At 38.5% G+C, this 20,699-nt stretch overlaps 2 protein-coding genes across 2 annotated transcripts in view; both read right to left on the reverse strand.

Annotated features, from left to right (window-relative positions):
* ATF7IP (activating transcription factor 7 interacting protein) overlaps nucleotides 1-20,699 on the reverse strand; it is a 367,200-nt gene that overhangs the window by 101,612 nt on the left and 244,889 nt on the right. The gene's annotated exons all lie outside the window — the stretch shown is intronic.
* Nucleotides 1-20,699, reverse strand: part of IFT56 (intraflagellar transport 56) — a gene marked incomplete at both ends in the record, with an annotated part of 45,706 nt that overhangs the window by 534 nt on the left and 24,473 nt on the right. The window contains 5 exons of the mRNA XM_080360769.1: nucleotides 935-1,068; nucleotides 4,673-4,779; nucleotides 7,617-7,686; nucleotides 9,881-9,964; nucleotides 15,120-15,208. Of these exons, the coding sequence (XP_080216895.1) occupies nucleotides 935-1,068; nucleotides 4,673-4,779; nucleotides 7,617-7,686; nucleotides 9,881-9,964; nucleotides 15,120-15,208 (484 nt within the window). The remainder of the gene's footprint in view (nucleotides 1-934; nucleotides 1,069-4,672; nucleotides 4,780-7,616; nucleotides 7,687-9,880; nucleotides 9,965-15,119; nucleotides 15,209-20,699) is intronic.

Raw genomic sequence — 20,699 nt, forward strand, 5'->3', positions numbered from 1 at the left:
GGAAATGAACATTAATTACCAATAGGATAAACCAGTATGAAGCTGCAGTTTGTCAGCTACTTTACAGCAAGAACTCATATATATATATATAAATATTGAAAAACAAGCTATGTGTATTTTACTGCATCTACTGCGGTAATTGCTAAAAGGACACTTGAAGGATGCAGTAGTTAATGAGATGATGCCAGCACAGAAGGAACACAAGGAAGGTGCAGAAGCCAAGATATACACCTACCAGTCATGTATGAAACAGCAACTTTGGCCAGGGGAGGATGGCCATCTGGCATCACAGCAGAATATTCACGAGGGAACAGTTCTTAAATACAGCCTCACTACTCTTGCTCATTCTCCCATCCAGTGAAATGGGCCAAAAGCAAAATTATCAGTAACACAGATAATTTCCTTTAAGATTTCATCAAATAATTATATTTGTCTGATGTGGGCAGTGCCTTGAGAAAGCAAATTTCAGTGAACACACAGTCTCATCTACTCATTGTTTAGAAATCATGTCCTTTGTACAGCACTGAGTAATTGTTTCCCTAGTTCTGCTCTAAGAAACTTCAAATGTCATGGGACAGTTTTCCATTCTTATGCCATCATCACAAAAGGAGGTTCTTTCCCCTCAGTTCATGAACATACTACATTTATAACCTAGGTCTTCCTAGTATAGTGACTCGTATTTTGTTTTCCTATAGTTAGTTCATAGCATTTGCCGGTAAGTTATTATCCAACATATATTCTATAACTATTGGTGCTTAAGATACACTTCAAATTGTACACTGCGTGTGGAAACACCAGCCAGAATATCCTCTGAAAGGTCAATAAAGAATTGGAAGAGGATTTGTAGTCCTAAAGCTAAGATTATGCTTCCGGCTTACAGCTAACTGGCAACAGAAAAAGGAAAATAAATGCAGATACAAGACAGAATACTCACTTTGCTTCTCGGCCAGCTAAGATCATTTGAAAGACACCCACACAAGCACCTCTTTTGCCTTCCCAATGTTCAGGATTACTGTCCAGTCTCTCCAGAACATCAAATGCTTTGGCTGAATAGTAAAACTGATGCATCTGCACAAAAAGTGAAACATTATTCCTGACTTCATAACCATCTTTCAGAAGGGAATTAAACATTTTGAGCTCAGTTTTCTGAAATCAGCAGTAAGTCATAGAAGCAACATGCATTTTCCTGTTGTTCTGCAGGCAGCAAGTGATACAGAACAGGCACATTTCAGTTCTATGTAGGGAAACAGGTGGTGTAAGGTTACTGGTCTACGTCTTTGAACATGTTATAGACAAACTGCACTGTGAACTTTATTAGTTGGCAATAGTCAGGACTGTTGCTTTGATCATATACAGATGACACTAGTTTACAAAACTTCTTTGTTATGAGGTGCCTTATCTAGTGTTGTACCAACTCTAGCAAAGTCCTTGATAGAATATCAACTTTGAACTAATCAAAACATTTGAAAATGGAATCCCTTTTCCTCATCTAGAGGTGGTCACAGGGACATATTTTGATGTCTTTTGGGTTTATTATAACTTTGAGCTAAATTTTTTTTATTCACTGTTACAGTACAGTACAAAATAAGATTCAGTGACTCTATCATCCAAAGTTTTCCTGAGCATAGGAAAACACACTATGCATCATATCTTTTCTGTCTTGGGTCCTCTACTTGTAAATGGGAACAAGAAGCAAGCTGATTGGCAACAGTCAGTGCAAAATGAGTGATCACAGTAACTGTGGCTTTTGAAGTCAGCGTAACTCATGTGGACCTTATCTATGGCTGTGAGTGTTCTTCGCTTGGGCAAGCCTGACTAGCAACGTTGTTTGTGGTTACATCTGCCCCTGAGAGAGCACAGAAAGAAGACTGGGCACAACCTCTCCTCCTTTGGTGGCTGGAAGCCTGTACCTGCTGAGGAAAAAGTACAGGCTGTGGGAGTGTTGTTTGGAAATGTCAGAGAAACACAGGTACTACAGAATGAGTAGGAATTCCCTTTCTTCCTGTAAATTGTGATTTTAACCACAGGTCACTGGCAAGCAATTAAATGGATGGGAATAAGCATAGTGAGTATAAACAGTATCAGATGTATCAGGTCAAAAGGAAAACTTGAATACTGATCTCTCCAAACTGGCATCTGATCTAGTTCTGTTAAGCAAATACCTTTTTAATGTCCTCCTTCTATCTGACATAACAGCACCAAATGCTTCACCCCAAGTGAATGCTGTTCCCTGTATGGGTAAGATGGGCCATTCCATGAAAAGCAGCAAGAAATTAGCCAGAAGTCCTGCATCCCAGCTCCCTCACTGAACAACTTTTATCAGCATAGCATTGGGACATCCAGCTACACCTGTTCTGAGGACACTGTTGACCTCACTTCCCCCATGTTGTCAGCATTCCCTTGCGTGAAGCTCAGCTGCCTTAATTTACAGCTATGGTGCTGCCTCTGGACCTCCAATATCATACAATGTTTCAGAAACAACTGGAAAATGCTACATAAACTCAAATATGGGCCTTGCCCAGGTACAAATAGCTGGTAGTGTAGAAAGACAAGTTGTAACACTATAGTAATCATTTTTGACACAAAATTCCTTGGTCTTTGGAGCTGTCATTTATGGCCAGATGTGGACACATAATTAGGCTGAAAAATTTAGTCCTGTAAGTGGTAGAGTTTTTAAGAGCTCTAAATAAATCCGAAGTGTGAAGCTGCTTCTCCTCTAGAGTACAATAAAGTTTCAAGAAGAACTTAGGTAAAGCAATCAACTGATTTAAGCGAGACTTAAAATGGTCTAGAGAGATTTTACATAAGGTCTGATTGTCAACTTGCTTTCACGAATTGCAGCTACGGGAAACACCAGAGGCACAGCCACTTGCTTGAGCAACAAGACTTTTAAGGTGAGATGGTGGATTGAAAGACGTACGAGAGACAATTAGCTCAGCTGTAGAAGAATGCTTTTGAGATCACAAGGTAGATTTTCTGACTTTCAGTTATGTGTTTGTCAGGATTTTGAGCACATGTTACTTTGTCAGATGAAGGAAAACAGCAAAAAAGAATGTTACAGATAGATAGTGTGTGGATATTGCTGCTCTTGGACCAAACCGAGAATCACTGGGAGGTTTTCCAGCAGGACTGAGTTTACTGTCTTCCTTTTGAGATGGCAAATTTGGTCACTGTATCTCTAATACGACTGTGCTAATAGCTGCAGGCTCTTGTGTGTTCACTTGCATTAGGCTTCACTGAACCAGCTCCATGAGCTTTACACCTTCTACCTGTGTTCTGCTTTTCTTCTCCCATCTGCCTTCTTAAAACAGTGAACTATTAGATTTCAACAATCACAAAATTACATTTTGTCTTTATATTCTATATTTAATTTAAATTAAATCTAAAATGGTTGCTCCCCAAACAACTTTGGTCCACCTTCTGGCTCTGGCCAATATATTCTGAAAAGTGGACGGCCTGTGTCTCACCATGAGACTTTTCAAAAGAACATCCTTTTCTCCTGTCACTGGGCTGCTACTCCCCCAGGTCCCAATGCAGTGCAATCACCCTTGTATATGGCAGAGAAGATGCTGGATGCAGCATCCCATTAGCGTCTAATGAAATCTTGCATAGGACCAATTTTTCTTTCTCCTATAGTGCCATTTACAATCCTCTTAAACAGGTTTTCATCATATGCCTCTACATCCATCCTGCTGATGAAGCTCCTGTGTTTTCTTTCTATGCTCTGCAGAACAGCAAAAAAAACTTGAATCAGAGCTAAGTCTCACTGTGTACAGACAACTTCTGAAGATTCAGAAGTTAGGAATTTAGGCAGAGCTGTTATCAGCTTCCCAAGATCTCTTCACTATTAATATAGCTTTATATAAACTAGAATTTGGAGGTGTGCCAGCAGTGTATTAGCACGGAGCACCAGAACTATTAAACACGATCTAGAAGCTTAGTACAAATAAGGAAGCAGATATTTTAACTTGTTCTAAAATGCCCAGAGCATCCCTACTAAAGTGGACGTTGTCTTGCCTAGCTTGACTTTTAAAAACTTTAGCGAGCTTAGCCTAGCCTCATCTCTTTAAAAGTCTCCTCTAGGAAAGACTCAAAAGAACTACTATGTATTAGCACAGGTCCTGTTAAGGTCAGTTAAGGTCAACATATTTTCTGAGTAGTTTTATTCCTAATGACCACACACACACAGTGTCTCTTTGCCCCACTTGGCCAGATAGAATAGTAGTTGTGGGAATTCTCTTTCCATTTCCTTATGATGAACACAGGAGTATCTCCCATTGCCATTACAAGCTCTAAAGAAAAAATAACACTGTCCCAGAAAAAAAAGTAGCATGAGGCTCTTGCTGAATCTTTGCTAGATTTTTCTTCTTAAAAGTTTCTTGTCATTTCTACCAACAATGAATCCCCAGTAGGAGCAGAAACTGTTATCGTTACTGATAGCTCAAGCACGCAGTAATTTACCAATATTTTAATCAGTGGGTTGTCTACCAAGAAGGCCTGTAGGTCAAAATACTGACTAATTCTGGCCAACTCATCTACGTAATTAAACATCCCAACGTTATAAAAGAAAGTTCAGTTGTGACGGCAATGATGGAAAGTATCAAAAAAAAGGCTGCTGGTACAATCCCTGAATTAACATGCCATTACACCAAGTTCTAAAGAGAAGACTCACTTTGTAGCAATCATTCGCAATGAGCTGCAAAAGGTTAAACGACTCCCCTGAGGTCTCCATCTTCAGGTAGAGCTTCCAGGCCAACTGTGGTTTCTTATTCATAATATCTGCAACAACAACAACAAGCTGGGATGGTGCAAAGAATATGCTATGCACAATACTCAGTGGCAGGTGGATAAATGTTCCTAAATCTCTTTACTTGAGGTAAATGCATGCCTCAGCCTGTGAGCATGAGGTTGGCAAGGGCAACTTACCCTTATCTTCTGCCTTACTAGGGATAACAGCAATTCATCAGAGAATGCCAATGTCAAGAGGAATGATTATGGCATTTACATCTGCCATGTAGATGCCACTGCACATCCATTTACATTTCACAGATACAGCAATAAGCACAACTCTCATGATTTCAGATGTAATTAAGAATTAGAATGGAAAGCATTAGAGAAGTTATTTTATGCAGGACAATGAACTGTGGCAATCCATTTAGACAGTGAGATTTAGGATTATGGGTTCTTACACACAGAAAAAAATAAATTGGCACTGAACTGAGGTCTCTAATACTTGGAGCCCACCTCAATCTAAACATGCAATTCCCATGAATTGTAGCAAACCAAAGCGGGGGTGAAGCACCTCCAAGCATAACAAAACTTGTCATTATGCATCTACTAGAAAAAAAGTATTTTTGAATTCCTGAGGTTTGGTGCTGGTTTTAAATTTGTCTATGTGACTAGAATTTTTCATTGGTCTTTAACTTTAAACATGACTTCTAGACACAATTGGAAAGAAAAGAATCAGAATCTTCCATCTCAGCTAGTGGAAATTCTACCAGGGTGTTTGAACACAAAGAATTCTAAAATTTGATTTTCTGGAGATAGGAACCCATTCTGTTGAACCTGAGGTGGGTATTGGTCATTCCTGACTCATTTGAGTACTGGGGAAAAAAATGAAATTAAGTATTCCTTTCTTTTCCAAGTTGTACCAACTACTCACAGAGCACAAGAGCGGTCCATGTGGTCCAGAGTACTCTCTGAGTAGCTGGCTGACCATACATGGACCACTCTTGTGCTTTTCAAAAGAGGGACTGTTCAGCTTATTTTATCTGTGCGCACTGTGCCAATAAATATGTTGCAGGTAGAATGGGTGTCAATATCAACAATAAACATGTAACATCAAATTACAGGATTTATAGACACTTCTCATTTAGGAGGCAACAAGACATTCAATTAGATTTTTCCTTCATCCGCTCCAGATACCATACACAGTGGCAAGCAACCAGGCCTTAATTTCCAAATATCAACCCACCTATTTAGGGAAATGTGCTAATGTGCTAACTCGATGTTTTCTTTACCTTCTCTTCAAGAAGAAGTTGGTATAAATGGTATGACAATATTAAACAAAGAAATACTATCTAGCATCCAAAAAGATGCATCTCTGGTACTTTCTGTCCTCTGGAAATATTTCAGCATTGAATTGTTTACAATTCAATACCTAATCATACTCTGACATGAATGTATTATAATGCTTTGTAATTTCTACAGCAGCTTTTATCCAGAAGGATCTAATAGTAATTTACATACTTGACACAAAAAGATAACCATATTCATCACTGAACATTTGATTCTGCAAAGAATTCTACCAGCTGTTTGGGAATGAAAAAACCCCGAATTTTAAGACAGATACAAAAGAACACAGCACCTCTACTGAAACTCCTGCAGAAATTCAGAATGGCAAAAGGCACAGTCAAGAATAAATAGCAACTCCTACGAAAGAGCCAGAAAATTTTTGATTGATAACATGGTGTTGATTCTATCTCTTATATAATAAGTAGGACCTTTAAAGAGCTCTACATTCCCAGATGTATGCCAAAGAACTACTATAGCACAGAATCAAAGAGATGAACGCTGTCTACTGAACAAATATGATTTCCCTATGCAATGGAAATTTTCCCATCAAAAAAATTCACATAAAACATTCATATATAAAATACTCAAACACAACCAGGCACTGCAGCTTAATGAAAAAGGAAATAAACTGGCACATCCTAAAAACAGAGTCATAGATAAGCATCCATAGGTGTGATATGCCTGTCTGGAAAGCTCACGTTGGCAAAGTTGACCGCATCTGCGATGTGGTATAGCGTACCAAAACATAAATATTTACATTCCAGTACAACTACTGAAAATTGTTTGATAAGAGAATATTTTTATATCGAGGCATTGCAAAGAAAACAAATTAGCCTGGGGAGTCTCAGACTTGAGTGGTCAGAAAAGCTCACCTCTGTACTATTTTGCATGTGGTGCTACCTCTGTATCTATACTGAGGTGTAGTCTGCAATGTTTTAAAAACTGACTTGAAAATACTAAATAAAATTTGCTGTAGAATATTAATCACAGCAAAAATTTTCTGGTTTCAAAAGAAGAATGGAAAAGTTTACGAAAGAAAAAAGCACGCTGGAGATTATAAAGGACATCCCTCAGGCACAGGAGTTTGGACAACACATGCTTGCCTGACTCTTCTCTTCTCTAGACATCTGACATTGGCTGCTCTTGGAGTTAGACAGACCCTTGGGCCTGACCCAGTATGGATGATTTTATTTTATTTTATGTTTTTATGAACATTTTAGAGTTGTAACTCAGTGTTTTAAGACACAAAATCTTCACTCAAGCAATTGAGTAGACTATTAAAAAGAAAAAGCTTCATTGGTTAGGACACAGCTGCATTGACAGAACCATAACAGCACTGCACTGAAGCAGTAATTGTTTGCTAAAGCCATATGTATGAAAGGTGCAATAATGACCCACACCATAACTAGTGCAATCAGCTTTTCACTTTCACAGTCCTGAATCCACTTACAACATTACATTCAATTAAGAAAGTGGATTGCCAAGACTGATGCAATAGAGGAGGATCTGTATTCTGCAATGTCGAGGGTAAAGTGACTCACAGCAGCGAGCTAGCCAGCTAAGGTAAACAAAATCATTCTTTATCTTCTCACTCTGGATCAAAAGGAACACCTGCAGGAACAAGGAAAACAGAAGATTACACATGCATGTACTTTCAAACAAAATGAAGGCAGACCTGCCTTGCTTCAACATGCAGCTGAGGCTTAAACCACACCGAACAACTGCTTCATGAGAAGAGGGAGGGTACGTGAGTGCAGTGCAGGGGCACCTCTCTGGGTCCCTGGGTGGGTGGGGGTTCAAACAGGGCCCTGCTGCTTATCGAGGGCCTCTGCGGCTGCCAAATGCTTGTGGAGCCATGTGGAGGGTGCGGCCTCCTCTGAACCAGCGCCAGTGGGCGGCCATGCAAGGCAAACAGCACAAAGGAGCCCTGGGCCTGTGGGAAAAGCTGTTTGGAATGTGTTTGTTTAGAAAGCAACGCAAGCAATTACATTAGCATCTTCTTGAAATACCAGAAGTTTCACGTCTATAGGAGCCTTTCCTCCCCATACATGTCAGAGATCATTCCAGGTCAGCAATAAGCCACTTCAAACCATCTTGGTTTCAGTACAGTTCCAAGGCAAAACATTGATCTTTTGTAATTTACTGTACAAATCCAGGTTTATTACATTCTACATAGAAAGGGATGTATGGGGGGAAGTTACACATTTTAAAACATACTCTGGCTTTATTTATAGAAAAAAAAAAGCTATTTACGCCTCTCTGCAGGTATAATTGTAAGTATACTAGGATGCTACTGGCAAAACTCAAAATACCTTTATAGGAGCAGATCTACGTACTGGAACAGTGAGTTCCACAAATTACTGAGATTTTAATTGGCTAAACATTGCTGACCCCCTAATTTCAGGGGTGGGGAAAAAAAAAGCGCAGCATTATTAGTAGCACTTTATCATAGGTTTTATTTCATTATGTCCAGGGAGGTAAGCTTTTTAATAAGTTAATAAGTGCTATATGTAGAAATATTACAAGTTTATGAGACACTGGGGAAGGGTGATCTTTATATGAAAGTGTCATCACAGGCAAAGATCAGACATTAGGACAGGCTAATCAATTTAATTACATAATCCTGTTATTTAAATGCACCAGCTACATAACACAAGTTTAGACTGAATCATTTGTAAGAACATAAGAGGAAAAATGTGTATTAACAGCAGTTTCCACCTTTGTGTTTCTTTGTTGCCTGGCTGCAGCTAGAACTTGCTTATAGCATTATCATTTTTATCAGCGTACCCTGCTATCATAGTTTTGAGTTACTCACCTGCATTTTCAATAAGCTAACTAAATTAGAGTGGATGAATTGAAATACATATCCACTTTGCCTGACAGCCTTGGATATTTTTCTTAAATAGAGATGAAATTTCAGGTCACATAAATTAAGGGGGTGGGTGCAGGGGGATGGAGTCGGGAGGAAGGGGAAAAAAAGGGGAGGTGGGCTCTGTTGTCAAGAAACCTGAAGAGCTAAAAAGTTAGAGGGACAGGAAAAAAAAAACACAACAAACACAAACAAACAAACAAAACCAAAACTAAAGAAGCAAAACAAAACACCAGACCAAACAAACCTATATAATTCACTTTAGACTATGAGGGTGGGTTTTTTTGTTTTGTTTCTTTTTCCTGGCTTGCCTTCTTTCTGATCTTGTGGAAAATGTTGCTTCCGTCTTTATAATAGCTATTTGCTTTTGCATATTTTAGTTGTAATTAAGTTTCTGCTGCACATAGACACAAAAAATGCTGTGTGTTGAAGTTAATCTATTCCAGCTGCATGTGGATGCTGCTGAATAAGATAGCGAGCACTTCCTCTTTTCCTCCCACATCTCCCAGAGGAAGAATATTTTTTTGAATCACAAATTTCTAGAGACACCTAAAAGCTCTTAACTATTCATTGTCTTTTACTCAGCATGCCCTAGTCAGTCCCAACAATAAAACTGCCTGGGATCCCAGACAAAGCCTAGGAAATCTGATTAAGAGGGCATTCTTTGATCAATTAGAGATAGCTGCAAGCACTCTTGTGATGCAGCACAAGCAGCATGACTCCCCATATACCTCACTTTACAAGATTAGCAAGATAATATAGTCTGAATAATGTTCAGTGAGAGTTTCAGTTCCTCTAAGAAGGGGAAGATGATGTTCCACCCCACTTGCTTATTTTCAACCAACACGAAGATCTGGAGGGAGAAAAAAGGAAGGAAAGAGGGGAGTATGTGGGAAATGTTTCCATTGTTGTTTTTTGAAGAGAGGAAATACATACCTCTTCAGCCTCACTAAAATTGCCCATGGCAGCTTTGGCTTGGGCGTAGTTGAAGTTAAAAGTGTCATCATTGTAGAAGTAACTCTGGAAAATAAGCCACATAGACAAAACACAAATAAATAAAACAAAAAATCCCTCCTCCCATGGTATAATAACATTAAAAATATCCCCTCCTTAAATCTGAGTCAGACTATATCAAGACAATGTGAAGGAAAAAGAAAAACCCACATTATGAACATATGACATTTATAAACAGTGGGTAGAAAATTATGGACTGGCTTTCCATCCTACATTCGTGACTACAAACACGGCTGGAACATTCCACAGTATTAACCATGAGAGATCTGGAGCATTCTCCAAGCTTTAAATTGCAGTGGCAGCTTTTGTGGGTATAATTTTCTCTTGGGGCATGCGGAGACATGCTGCGCTGCCGCCGTGGTGTCTTTCACCTCCCAAGCACTTACTTCACCACTAGGGAGGTAAATAGGCAGTTGACTCCCTAATGGCTTAAGGAGATGAACAGTTTGTTTTTCCAAGGCTTCTCAAGGATCAAAAAGAGATCCTGTGGATCTGGTTATGCGATAGATGCTAGTCTGAGACACTGGATCACATGATGCAGGTGCAGCCACAGTCTCCTGCCGTGGCCAAGCAGCACACGATGTGAAAGGACCTCCTTAGGCTCAAGCCTTGCTTACAGGTGCCCTTCGCTCTATCTGAAGCGCAACACTAAGTTTTTCTCTCTCATAATAGTAGACTGGACACACCTGGTTAATGGCAGATCAGGTTAGCATCGCTGCATCTTTTCTGAGAGGCTGCATGGGTCAAAGCAGGAAATATAACTCTAGGTACAGGTTAGTCTGATATTTGGATTTGACCCCAATAGCTTAGATTTGATCATGGTCAGATGCCCAGACTGAAGTGTAACTCAGATGACCAAAAGCCAGCTGTGTTCCTCACCATCCCCCACTGCTGCACTGGTAGATCTAGTAGAGGTGAGGTGGAACACAACACCACAGCTACAAGCGTGGACGGGATTGAGGATCCCTGCCAAAGAGAGGTGCAGTGCTTATGAAAGACCATGAGGAATTCATGGTGGTTTATCCATGATAATTACTGTAAGAAAAGCCTTCCTGGGTGCATGACAGCAGGGTGTGTGGAAGAGGAAAGGTTTTTCCTTATATAACATCTATAAAAGGAACAGAACTTGCATAGGAAGATCAAACTTTTGTTTCGTTCCCTCATTAAAAAGTGAAGAGGAGGTAAAAAGCACAGTTGGGACTATATAAAAGATATGGGAAGCAAGGAGCAAAACCCTTGCCCAGTGCTTTCTGTCTTCTTTCATGATGTAGAAACACTTGAGGAACCTCTTTCTGTCCCTGTCACAAGCAGTCAACAACAGGTACTGATCCAGTCCACCCACACACATCAAGCTCCTGCCTTGACAGGAGAGGTGAGGGGTTGCCTCCATTTGCCCATGTCTAGGTTTCACCCCAATAGTCTATGTTAGGGCCCAAAAACTGGCAAATATAGCAAGTTGTGTGAAAACATGAGGATGAACTAATCAACTGAATCTTAAGCTCAGTTTGTGAAAACATTTCAGTACCCTTAGGCTGAACTAACTGGTTTCACCATATGAGAATTACAACACTTTACTGTATTCTTCCTCAATGAGAGTTTCATGTGAATCAGCAGAAGCCCCGGGTTAAGCAAAGCTGGTGAGCAAGATGCTAGTTTTACTGCGTGAACAGTTTTTTCTGTTCAAATAGCCATATTTTTGAATTAAAATGGAAAAGAAACTCTGTCACCAACCAAACTCAAGAACTCTGTCATTCTGTTCTGGCTGTATTAGTGCTAGAGACCAGAGCTGCTGCAAAAACCAAACCAGTAGAAACGAATTAGTGCTGCTGATAGTGCAACACATTCACAGCAGCTGGATGTCATTTATTTATTTATTTTAAACCACATTATAGGTACTGGACTTCACTTTTCTGTGGCCTTTTTAGTGGTCTTCAAGCTTTTCATAAAACTAACTGTGCTCTGAGTGATGCTCATCTCAATGAGATGCTCACACACCCAGTTGAACTATGAAGCACTTGTGGCCAGAACTCAACTGAAGCTGAATTAGCTTGTCTTCTTAGTTGATCCTCAGTGCTATAATGTCACCCTCAGGGCAGCTGGCAGTACATTTATAATAAGGTGTCCTTTGAGACAGTCTCATGCCCGAAGTGGTTTTAATCACTCATGAATGAAGGTGATGTTTCCCGAGAGAATATCATGCAAACAGTCTTCACAGAATACACAGCTAAAGAGCTACAGAGATTCTACTGAAGTTTATTCTGTGAATGAAACACAAAGGTGGCTGTAAAGTCACCTAAATGTTGCCTGTAACATGGTGCAGGAAGAATTATTTGCATTCCTGTGCCCTGAAGAGAAGGGGAATGACCTAAGTAAATCTGAGCAGTGGCTAGTCTCAGCTAAAAAGTGTTGAGAATTACCAACTACTTCAAAAGGACCATGCAAGGAAAGTGGTAATCGGCAGAAAAGTTCTGTCCTTAGTGCTTGCTATTTATCAACCGCATTACGTCTTTGTGATATCCTTCAAGAATTTAACAAATACATACTTTACTTAAGCTTGATCATTTTGCAGATTGCTAGATACAATTTATAAAATCCTCCGAACTTGCAACCTTAACCCTACCTGGAACTACTACAAGGAGTTCAATAAACCAGCTGCGTTTTGAGGGACAGAAAATGCATTTCTTAGAAAAAACACTGTGAATTTGCTGCAATTCCAGCAAGCTGCATCTTGTTTTCAGCCTCTCCTAATAAAAATCTACCTTGTTTATTCTAATCCTCATTTTGTATCATTTTATTTTCTTAACGTCCCTCTATAGAAAATAATACCTATCTTCTAAATCTCTGAAGACTATATTTCAGTTTCTAGTTATCCTCTGAATGACATTTCTTTCCACATTGGAGGGTGTAGTGGCCAGTATTTCAAATAAGAATGTACCACCGTGCAATGAAAGGCAATCAATCTATAAATGCATTCACATTACAACTGTGAAAACCTATGGAGTATTTTAAAAAAATATTACTTATCTTTGCCTAAATATGTGTCAAGCCAAACACATTATCAAAACAGATACGTGGTTTCTGATGCCAAAGGCATGTATATGTGGACAAGTCCAGCTTGCGAGCCGAGATCTACATATATATGTTATAATGTGTGACAGTTGTTCTACATGCTTTCAGCAAAACAGCTCAGTTTTTGAAACAAAACAAAACACCCAAACAAGCAGTCAGATAACCCTTCCCCTCTCCCATGCACACATAATAAAATCATTCCTCCCAAATCTGACAACACTTCTTCTTCCAGTTGTTAAATATAGGACTGAAAGCTTGCATACCTGTACCTCTCACTATTTCTGCTTCCCTCCTGACAGTTTTTAAACATTAGATCTATTCCTCACCTATATTTCCCTCTGCATGGCCCCCCACTATCATCTGAGAAAATAACACCGAGTAATCTGTGCTCCTCCTTTTCCCTTCAGGTTTTCTTTCTAACCCTTCCTACAACGCTTCCCTTTATAAACTCACTGAAGCAGAAGTGTCTCAACCTCCTCCCTGTGGCACTTCTCTTGCCTCAGGACTCTGACCTATCTTCCCATCACTCTACTGCCCACTTTCACCCTCTTAATTTCTGTTTAGTGTCTTGTTCGTTTCTGGCTCGTTCCTTTACAAAAACTAGCCTTACTTTCAATATTAATGACAAATCCATTTGCCACCCCAGATACTACTCTCTCATTTCTAAACTTTTCCATATGCCTTGGAGGTGGTAATTGCATTTAAGTTTAACTTTTTCATGTTAGAACTAGTTGTTTAAGAACCTTTAAAAGGAAATGGAAAGATCTAGACATTTCTATGAGGCGACTCATTCCATTCTAAGATAAGTGTAAGAAATACACAGGATGAATTCTCCTCTGGTAATTATTATCTGCGCCCCCGCTGGCTACAAGCTGAGGCCAGATGATCAGTTATAACTAGAAACCTGACTTTTAGATGGCTCAAGGTAGGCAAAACAAATCACACTGTTAGTTTCTAGCTCCCCTTTTCTTCAGTTACACACACACACTGTAATTTAGGGGGGGGTGTGGTGGTGGGGTGTCTCTTCATTCCATTACTGTGGAGCCATTCCACTGGCTACAGCCACTTGGAATTTTCTTCAATGACCTCTTTCCAGATAAAGTTTAAAAACACTACACCTTCATAATTTTTCACCCATCAGCTGCTTTTGGCACCATTACAACCACGTTTTTCTTTAGATCTCACCCTCCTGAGAACACTGTAATTATGCCTACCTTCTATATCTCCCTAATAATTTCTTTATGGATTTTTGTTCCTCTTCCTAGTAAATACGGAGTTGTTACAACTCTAGTTTCAAATCAGTGGGACAAGACTGTAATCACTTAACACTGTGATCACACTCCAGCCTCTCTTTTTTTCCTCACATCTGACTTATAACTGGATATTTGTAAGCTGTATCAATTTTATCCATTGGATACTGGTGATCTGATATTGGGGCATTATGATAACTGCAAACTCCTTCTCTTACTTTGAAAAATGCAACATTGCCTGGAGAGTACCACCCAGACTGCTTCTGCAAAAATAATATTGTTAGCTTACTGCTTTGATAATACTGCTCTATCTTAGCCCTGCAGTGACTGTTTTCCCTGTAAAATATAAGCATTGTTAATTTCGGAGTCCTTCATGTCCTATCTTACTTACACAGTCTTGTTCATTAAAATGTTGTCCCTGATTATTAACAAGTGACAATAATCTCCATCCCTCATTTGATAAGTCCTAAGAAAACATTTGGGTTTTTTCTTCCATGCTGCCTATGCCATAAATACCATTTTTTTCTTTTCTATGTCTTCCTCTAACTATCTTCCTCACCTTCTGTGATTCCACCAGGAAGCCTGATAATGGTTAAATCGCAAATGTGATGAGACCATCATGCCCACCATGCTGCATATTGCTGTCTCATAAACTGCTTCTTTACATTTTGATCCATTTGCTGTATTGACCACTTATATCTCACTGTTGTTTCCATGTTTTGTTGTTACTGTTGTTTCCGTATATTTTTCTATTTACATAGTGTCTCACACAGTACAGTGTAATTCCATAAGTAGCAATTGCATGCATTGGAGTACTACCAATGCTAAATAATACTACTAACCTTGACTGAGTTGAGGTACATCAGGACATTACCAAACTGTCTAAGAAGAAAGAAGCAGGAGGACATGCACTGTCTCCCTGGTATGGTATCTAAAATTGAAAAGAGAAATGCAGTTTTTGTAGAGTTTAAAGATCACATGGTAATGGAAATCACTGCCAAGATTGCTGGCAACTACAAAAGCAGCTAACTTCTAAAAATAGTGTGACTTGCCTTTTCAGGCAAAGGACTGTACTAGAGGTTAGAAAACCTATTAGATCATCTTGTCAACTTTCTCTACAGTGTACAATAACTATTGCAAGACTGTATTCAACAGCAAATTCTACAGAGATAAATTGCTTAAGTACCAGGCCTTTTCTGTGACACAATGTATGTACCACAATTTTACTGTGAATTATTCTTACTTTTAGGAAATGCTACTTCATACAAAGCCCGAGTTTGTTATTCTAAACTCATTAGCCTTTTTTAGTTAAAAATAAGAAGGTCTACATATTTTAATCTTAGTTCAAGTAAAAGAATAAACTTTATCAATACACTGAAAATATTGTTATTAAAAATACATGCACAGGAAAAATACTCAGTGATAAAATATGAAAATTAATTTCCATATATTTGGGATGACCACATTGCCCACAAGTGGTAAAGCTATCAATAAGTTTGGTGTACCAGTTCAAATGAGTATCAGTAAACTTTGCTGCCATCATATTATGCTGTCATCTACTCTGAAACTGCAAGCTGTGTTACTGAAAAGCTACTTCAAAGCATTTTTAGAGAGTCTCAAGTAAGCTTACTAGGACTAATTTGTTTTAGACCCAACCAGCAGAGATTGGTCAGAGATGGATGAACCCAGGTAGCAGCTGGGAAGGCATAAATGGAAGCAATGTCGAATTGCTACTATTTCACTAGGTTAGATGATCAGGAGAGAGCACGCTGCTCTGAGCACTTTGGTAAAGTGATAGGACATATGATCCTAAGGCAACCAGCAGCCCGGAAGTAATCTGCTCTTGTAAGTTAGTTACCATCAATCCGTCCACACTAGAAAATTAAAATACCTTTTCTGTATGTAGAAATTTCATGTGTCTGAAGACAAACATTTTGTCTCCATACCACAACACAAATACAGCATTCCACTGAAAAATAGCACATTCTCCTTAAATAAGGTACAATAGTAATTATTCCTGGAAAGCACCATATAAGATCTCAAAATGTATTTCAAAGAATAGCAGAATATTATAAGCTTTAATCTTGTAGCACTAGGGTATACAGAGCTTGGATGGCCTGTCATTTCCATATAGAGACAATCCATCCTTATCTATGTCTGAACCACATCATTCCGTTCTCCAGCTCTAAGAAAATTACTTGGTTATTTATGAAGTGTTCACTTGAGAGCAGAAACTGGCCTGTATATTTATCTATCATTTTTTCCATGCAGGCATACTTATCATGACATATATGTGCCTTGACAGGACAAAAACAGGAACAGTTTTCCTCTGTGTTTCTTCACTCCTTTTTTTTGTTGTAATGAGAACACGGGTACCTCAAAAGTGCTCCTTTTCTCTCACATTCAATTTTTGAAGTTCCTAAACTCACAGCAATTTATTTTAAACAACTTTTTTTTTTAAATGCAAATAAACATGCAAAGAAGACTTAAAACTGAGAATACATTTTCAATAAAAATTAATCACAGTAACTAAATATTAGAACCACACTTTTATTTTCCCACATATGATTGTAGAGTTCCTAAGTTTCAGTATTTTTTCTTAAGTCCACAGTATATTATCCGCCATATATGTTTAGTGAAAGATTTCATTAAAAAAACCCCAAACAAGTGACACATCTGTAAATCTTATACAACTCAGCAATGAATACTACTAGTGACAGGAAAACTAGAGTTTTATAGTTCTAATTCATCGCACGTGATCCATGCAGGAAGAGGACTAAGTTACTTAGGGTGACCTAAGAATACCTCAAAGAAAAGACTGCACAAAGTCCAGAAGAAATGTTTCATTCCTCCCACTCAACACTAGATATGCCTGACTTGGTCCTAAAAGAAGACCACTGAAAACCAAAGGGGTGCTTTTCTCTATTATGCTTGCAGTATTTTTAGGGCAGTTTGTAAGATTTACATTAAGCATCAGAAACATCACAATTAGTGGAAATGTTAATGTTCATTTACTTTCACTAATGTTCCTCTTGCCTCATTTTCTCCTTAACTCAGCTCAGAAATCTGATCAGATTAATTTTCCACCCGGTCGTGACCCTGGGAGAAGAGCATGAGAAGTGACTATAAAAACCTACTTATATGCTCCTTTGTAATGCCAGTTCCATTTAATGTAATTGGGATTAAGAATTTCTATTATGCTTTAAAAAAACCCAGTAAATCAATATGCTGTTATAGGTGTTATTTATTGCTGCTAGAGGGTGAATATTGACTCCTACATTGTAAGTGCTTCCTGCTTATTTATTGTTTTGCGTGTCCCTACTCCTCTTAAAGTACATAACTTCCAACATGAGACGAAACATGAACTTTCACATTATCTCTGTTTGCTCTATGTTCCTTCAATGTCCAAGTCAGAGATCTAATTAAAAACAGCAAAGGACTTGACTGATGACTCCAAATGACTTTACAAATACACGACACCGTATTCTTCCTAAACTGCCTGTTGCTGCTTTTTTCTTAGTGCAATCATAGGATTTCTACAGTTAACAAGAGCAAGGCAGAAAGACAGGACCTGTTGTTTTTTGGTTCGTTTTTTTTAAATCCATATCTTCATTTTAATACATTAATTTTTGATAATCCACATTTAAATCAGAAGCCTTGTAGGCCTAGTTGCGAGCAAAGACACAGCATAGGTTTTCCTCACTCTGGCAAGCACAACCTACTTTTGCAACATAAATCTGCAAAGCAGCTAACTAACTTGATAAAGATCTTAAAAAGTCAATCTAGTGGTACTGGCTCCATGCAAGGATTGGCACAGTGTGAAGTGCTGAAGCATGATTTACACGCTTGAATAGGATGGCTGGCTATTTAGCAAAAGGCCAAGTATCCAAACAGCAAGAATTCTTTTCTCCATTCTAAATCCAGCAAAACAAATGCAGCAGATCAAAAATGACCACAAATACACAACATAGCGGCCAATATACTAAGTTACATAAGAACAGAAAGATGATCATATCAGATGCAAAGTCCATCTGGTTCAGAAGCTCGCTGAGTAAGAATATACAGCTACAGAAAGAAGAGATTCTGATTTCACATCTTAATACATGCTGTGGTGTGTAATGCTGCTTCCTTTGAAGTTTCTCCCACCTTCTAACAATCTGCACTAAGGAATTCCTGATTATCATCGAAAAATTGGTGTTAAACAGCCAATGGATTTTTCTTCTACAAATTTATTTATACCCCCTGGTTCTTGCAAGATTCTACATCAAATAAGTAGTGTTCTGTGAAAAAGTAATTTGTGCTGTTTGTTTTAATTGTCTTGCGTGACGATTTATTTAAATGGTCCTTGTATTTTATGGTACAGTAACTATTCTTCTTCTCCTTGTCATTTGTGATATTCTGTATTGTGAACATAATCAAACTCAGTCATCATTTTCCAGGCCACGTTTCCTCCTTTATTTAATCTCTACTGATTCAAGAAGCTGTCCCCTTTCTCTGATCATCTTTACTGTCTTTACTGTACCCTTGCTTGTTCTACCATTTTTTTTTTGAAATGTAAGAAATAGAACTGCAGACAGTATTCAAGAAATGGGACCACATATACAAGGACACAGTAAAGACTTTGTTTTGTTCTCTCTTTCCTCATCAATTCCTAAGATTCTCTTCAACTGCTCTGATAATTTTGCAAATACAGTTTAAGGGGTTTTTTTCCCCCCATGTACTACTTCACATTTATCAAAGATAAATTTAATTTGCATATTATTACCTAGCCTCTTATATTCTTCCACAGCTTTCGTCATTGTGGAAGATTTCATTTTTCCTACTATGGGTAATTTTATACCATTAGCAAATCTAGTCATGTCATGATTTGTCACCTATAGCTCATTAGTTATGAATACAAGCCCTTTCTTTAAAGAAACAAAAGGTTCTTTCAAGTGTTGAAATCAGGTGCATTTCGTCCTTTTCACTGCTACTTCACTGAAAATTTTCTGTTAGAAATGAGAAAGGTTATTTTGTACCTTCCCCTCTTGAAAGTAGTACTGTTGAATTTTCTTGAGGTACTTGCTAACAGATGGATTCTGAATTTGATTATACTCAGATCACTGGAACAGAATTGGATTTTCATAATAAAATTTCACATCAGGTCCTATGTAATCTCTGTAGTGGTCTAGAGTCACCTGTTCAGTTGTGTATTCTCTAAGAAAGAATGAAAAGAGCATTTAAAAACTTGTTCTCTATATGATGCCATGTCATTGCATTTACTAGGTCAACATGGGCGGAATAGAAGTCTTCAACTATTATTTAATTATCTATCGATATGAAATCTCTAATCTCTTTAATATGTCACTCACTGTTCCCACCCAGGCTGGCTGGTGAGTAATTTATCCTCAATACAATGAGTCTCCTACCTGAGCATGTAATTAGAAGAATTTCATGTTACTCACTGATAAAGAAAAGGTATTTAATTTGAGGGAAGGTTTCTATAATGTTTAAAACCATTTCTCCACTGGCATAATCTGTTTAGCTATACCCCATTGTAAATTAAATAAGAACAATATCCTACATGTTACCTTCCTCTTAACACATTTTAAGTTATTTTAGGTTTATAGCTTCCTCTTCTAAAACCAGGTGTTACACTTTATTCATCTTCCTGTAAAACATTTAATATTTGTATAAAAACACTTACATATTTGGTCTTCACGTGTTTGCCTTTTTGCTATGTCCTGTCTAAACTGAACTCTGTTTGCTTTTTCTATTTCTTATCTCGTGTTTGTTGACCTCCACCTGTCCTTCATACTTCATACTATGATCACTCATCACACCTGCCTGACTGTTATGGACATTAAGAGGTCCACCACCCTTGTATCAATCACTTTGTGACTTTACTGGCCTGAGAAACCCAGTTGGCTATGTGCGTACTAACCAAATCCTTCACTACTACAGTTCATACCACTTCTTTCTGTTAGTTGGGATCCTGACTCCAAAGGGACATCCTCAATGCAAGGGGAACGTGCTAGGGAAGGCTCAGCGATGGAACCACTTCCAGCCTTCCAACATGAAGCTCTCTGCTGCATGATCTCAATGGTATGAGTGCTGCAAGGGGAACAGAGTGGCTCAGCAGTATTTCTGCAAGTTTCATCAGTGCTCCTGCTTTGTCCCTTGAGCTCCTCTTTAGTGACCATGGACACAGGAGACAACATTCTGCCTCTGAGTATCATGAGCTGTCACACCATAAACATGCATAAACTACCTAAAGAAATAGTCCCACCGACAATGCTTACAAAGGAAACTGGGAAGCCCCATTTCAGCTGAAATTCTGTGTTCCAACCACAGGCTTTTTTGATTTGGGATTTCTGGATTTACTTTGGCAAGAGGAAGGGAAGACAAGGTCTTGTTTTGGTCTATTATTGGATAAATAAGAG

This window comes from Nesoenas mayeri (assembly GCF_963082525.1).
Source record: "Nesoenas mayeri genome assembly, chromosome: 1".
Taxonomy (NCBI): Eukaryota; Metazoa; Chordata; class Aves; order Columbiformes; family Columbidae; genus Nesoenas; species Nesoenas mayeri.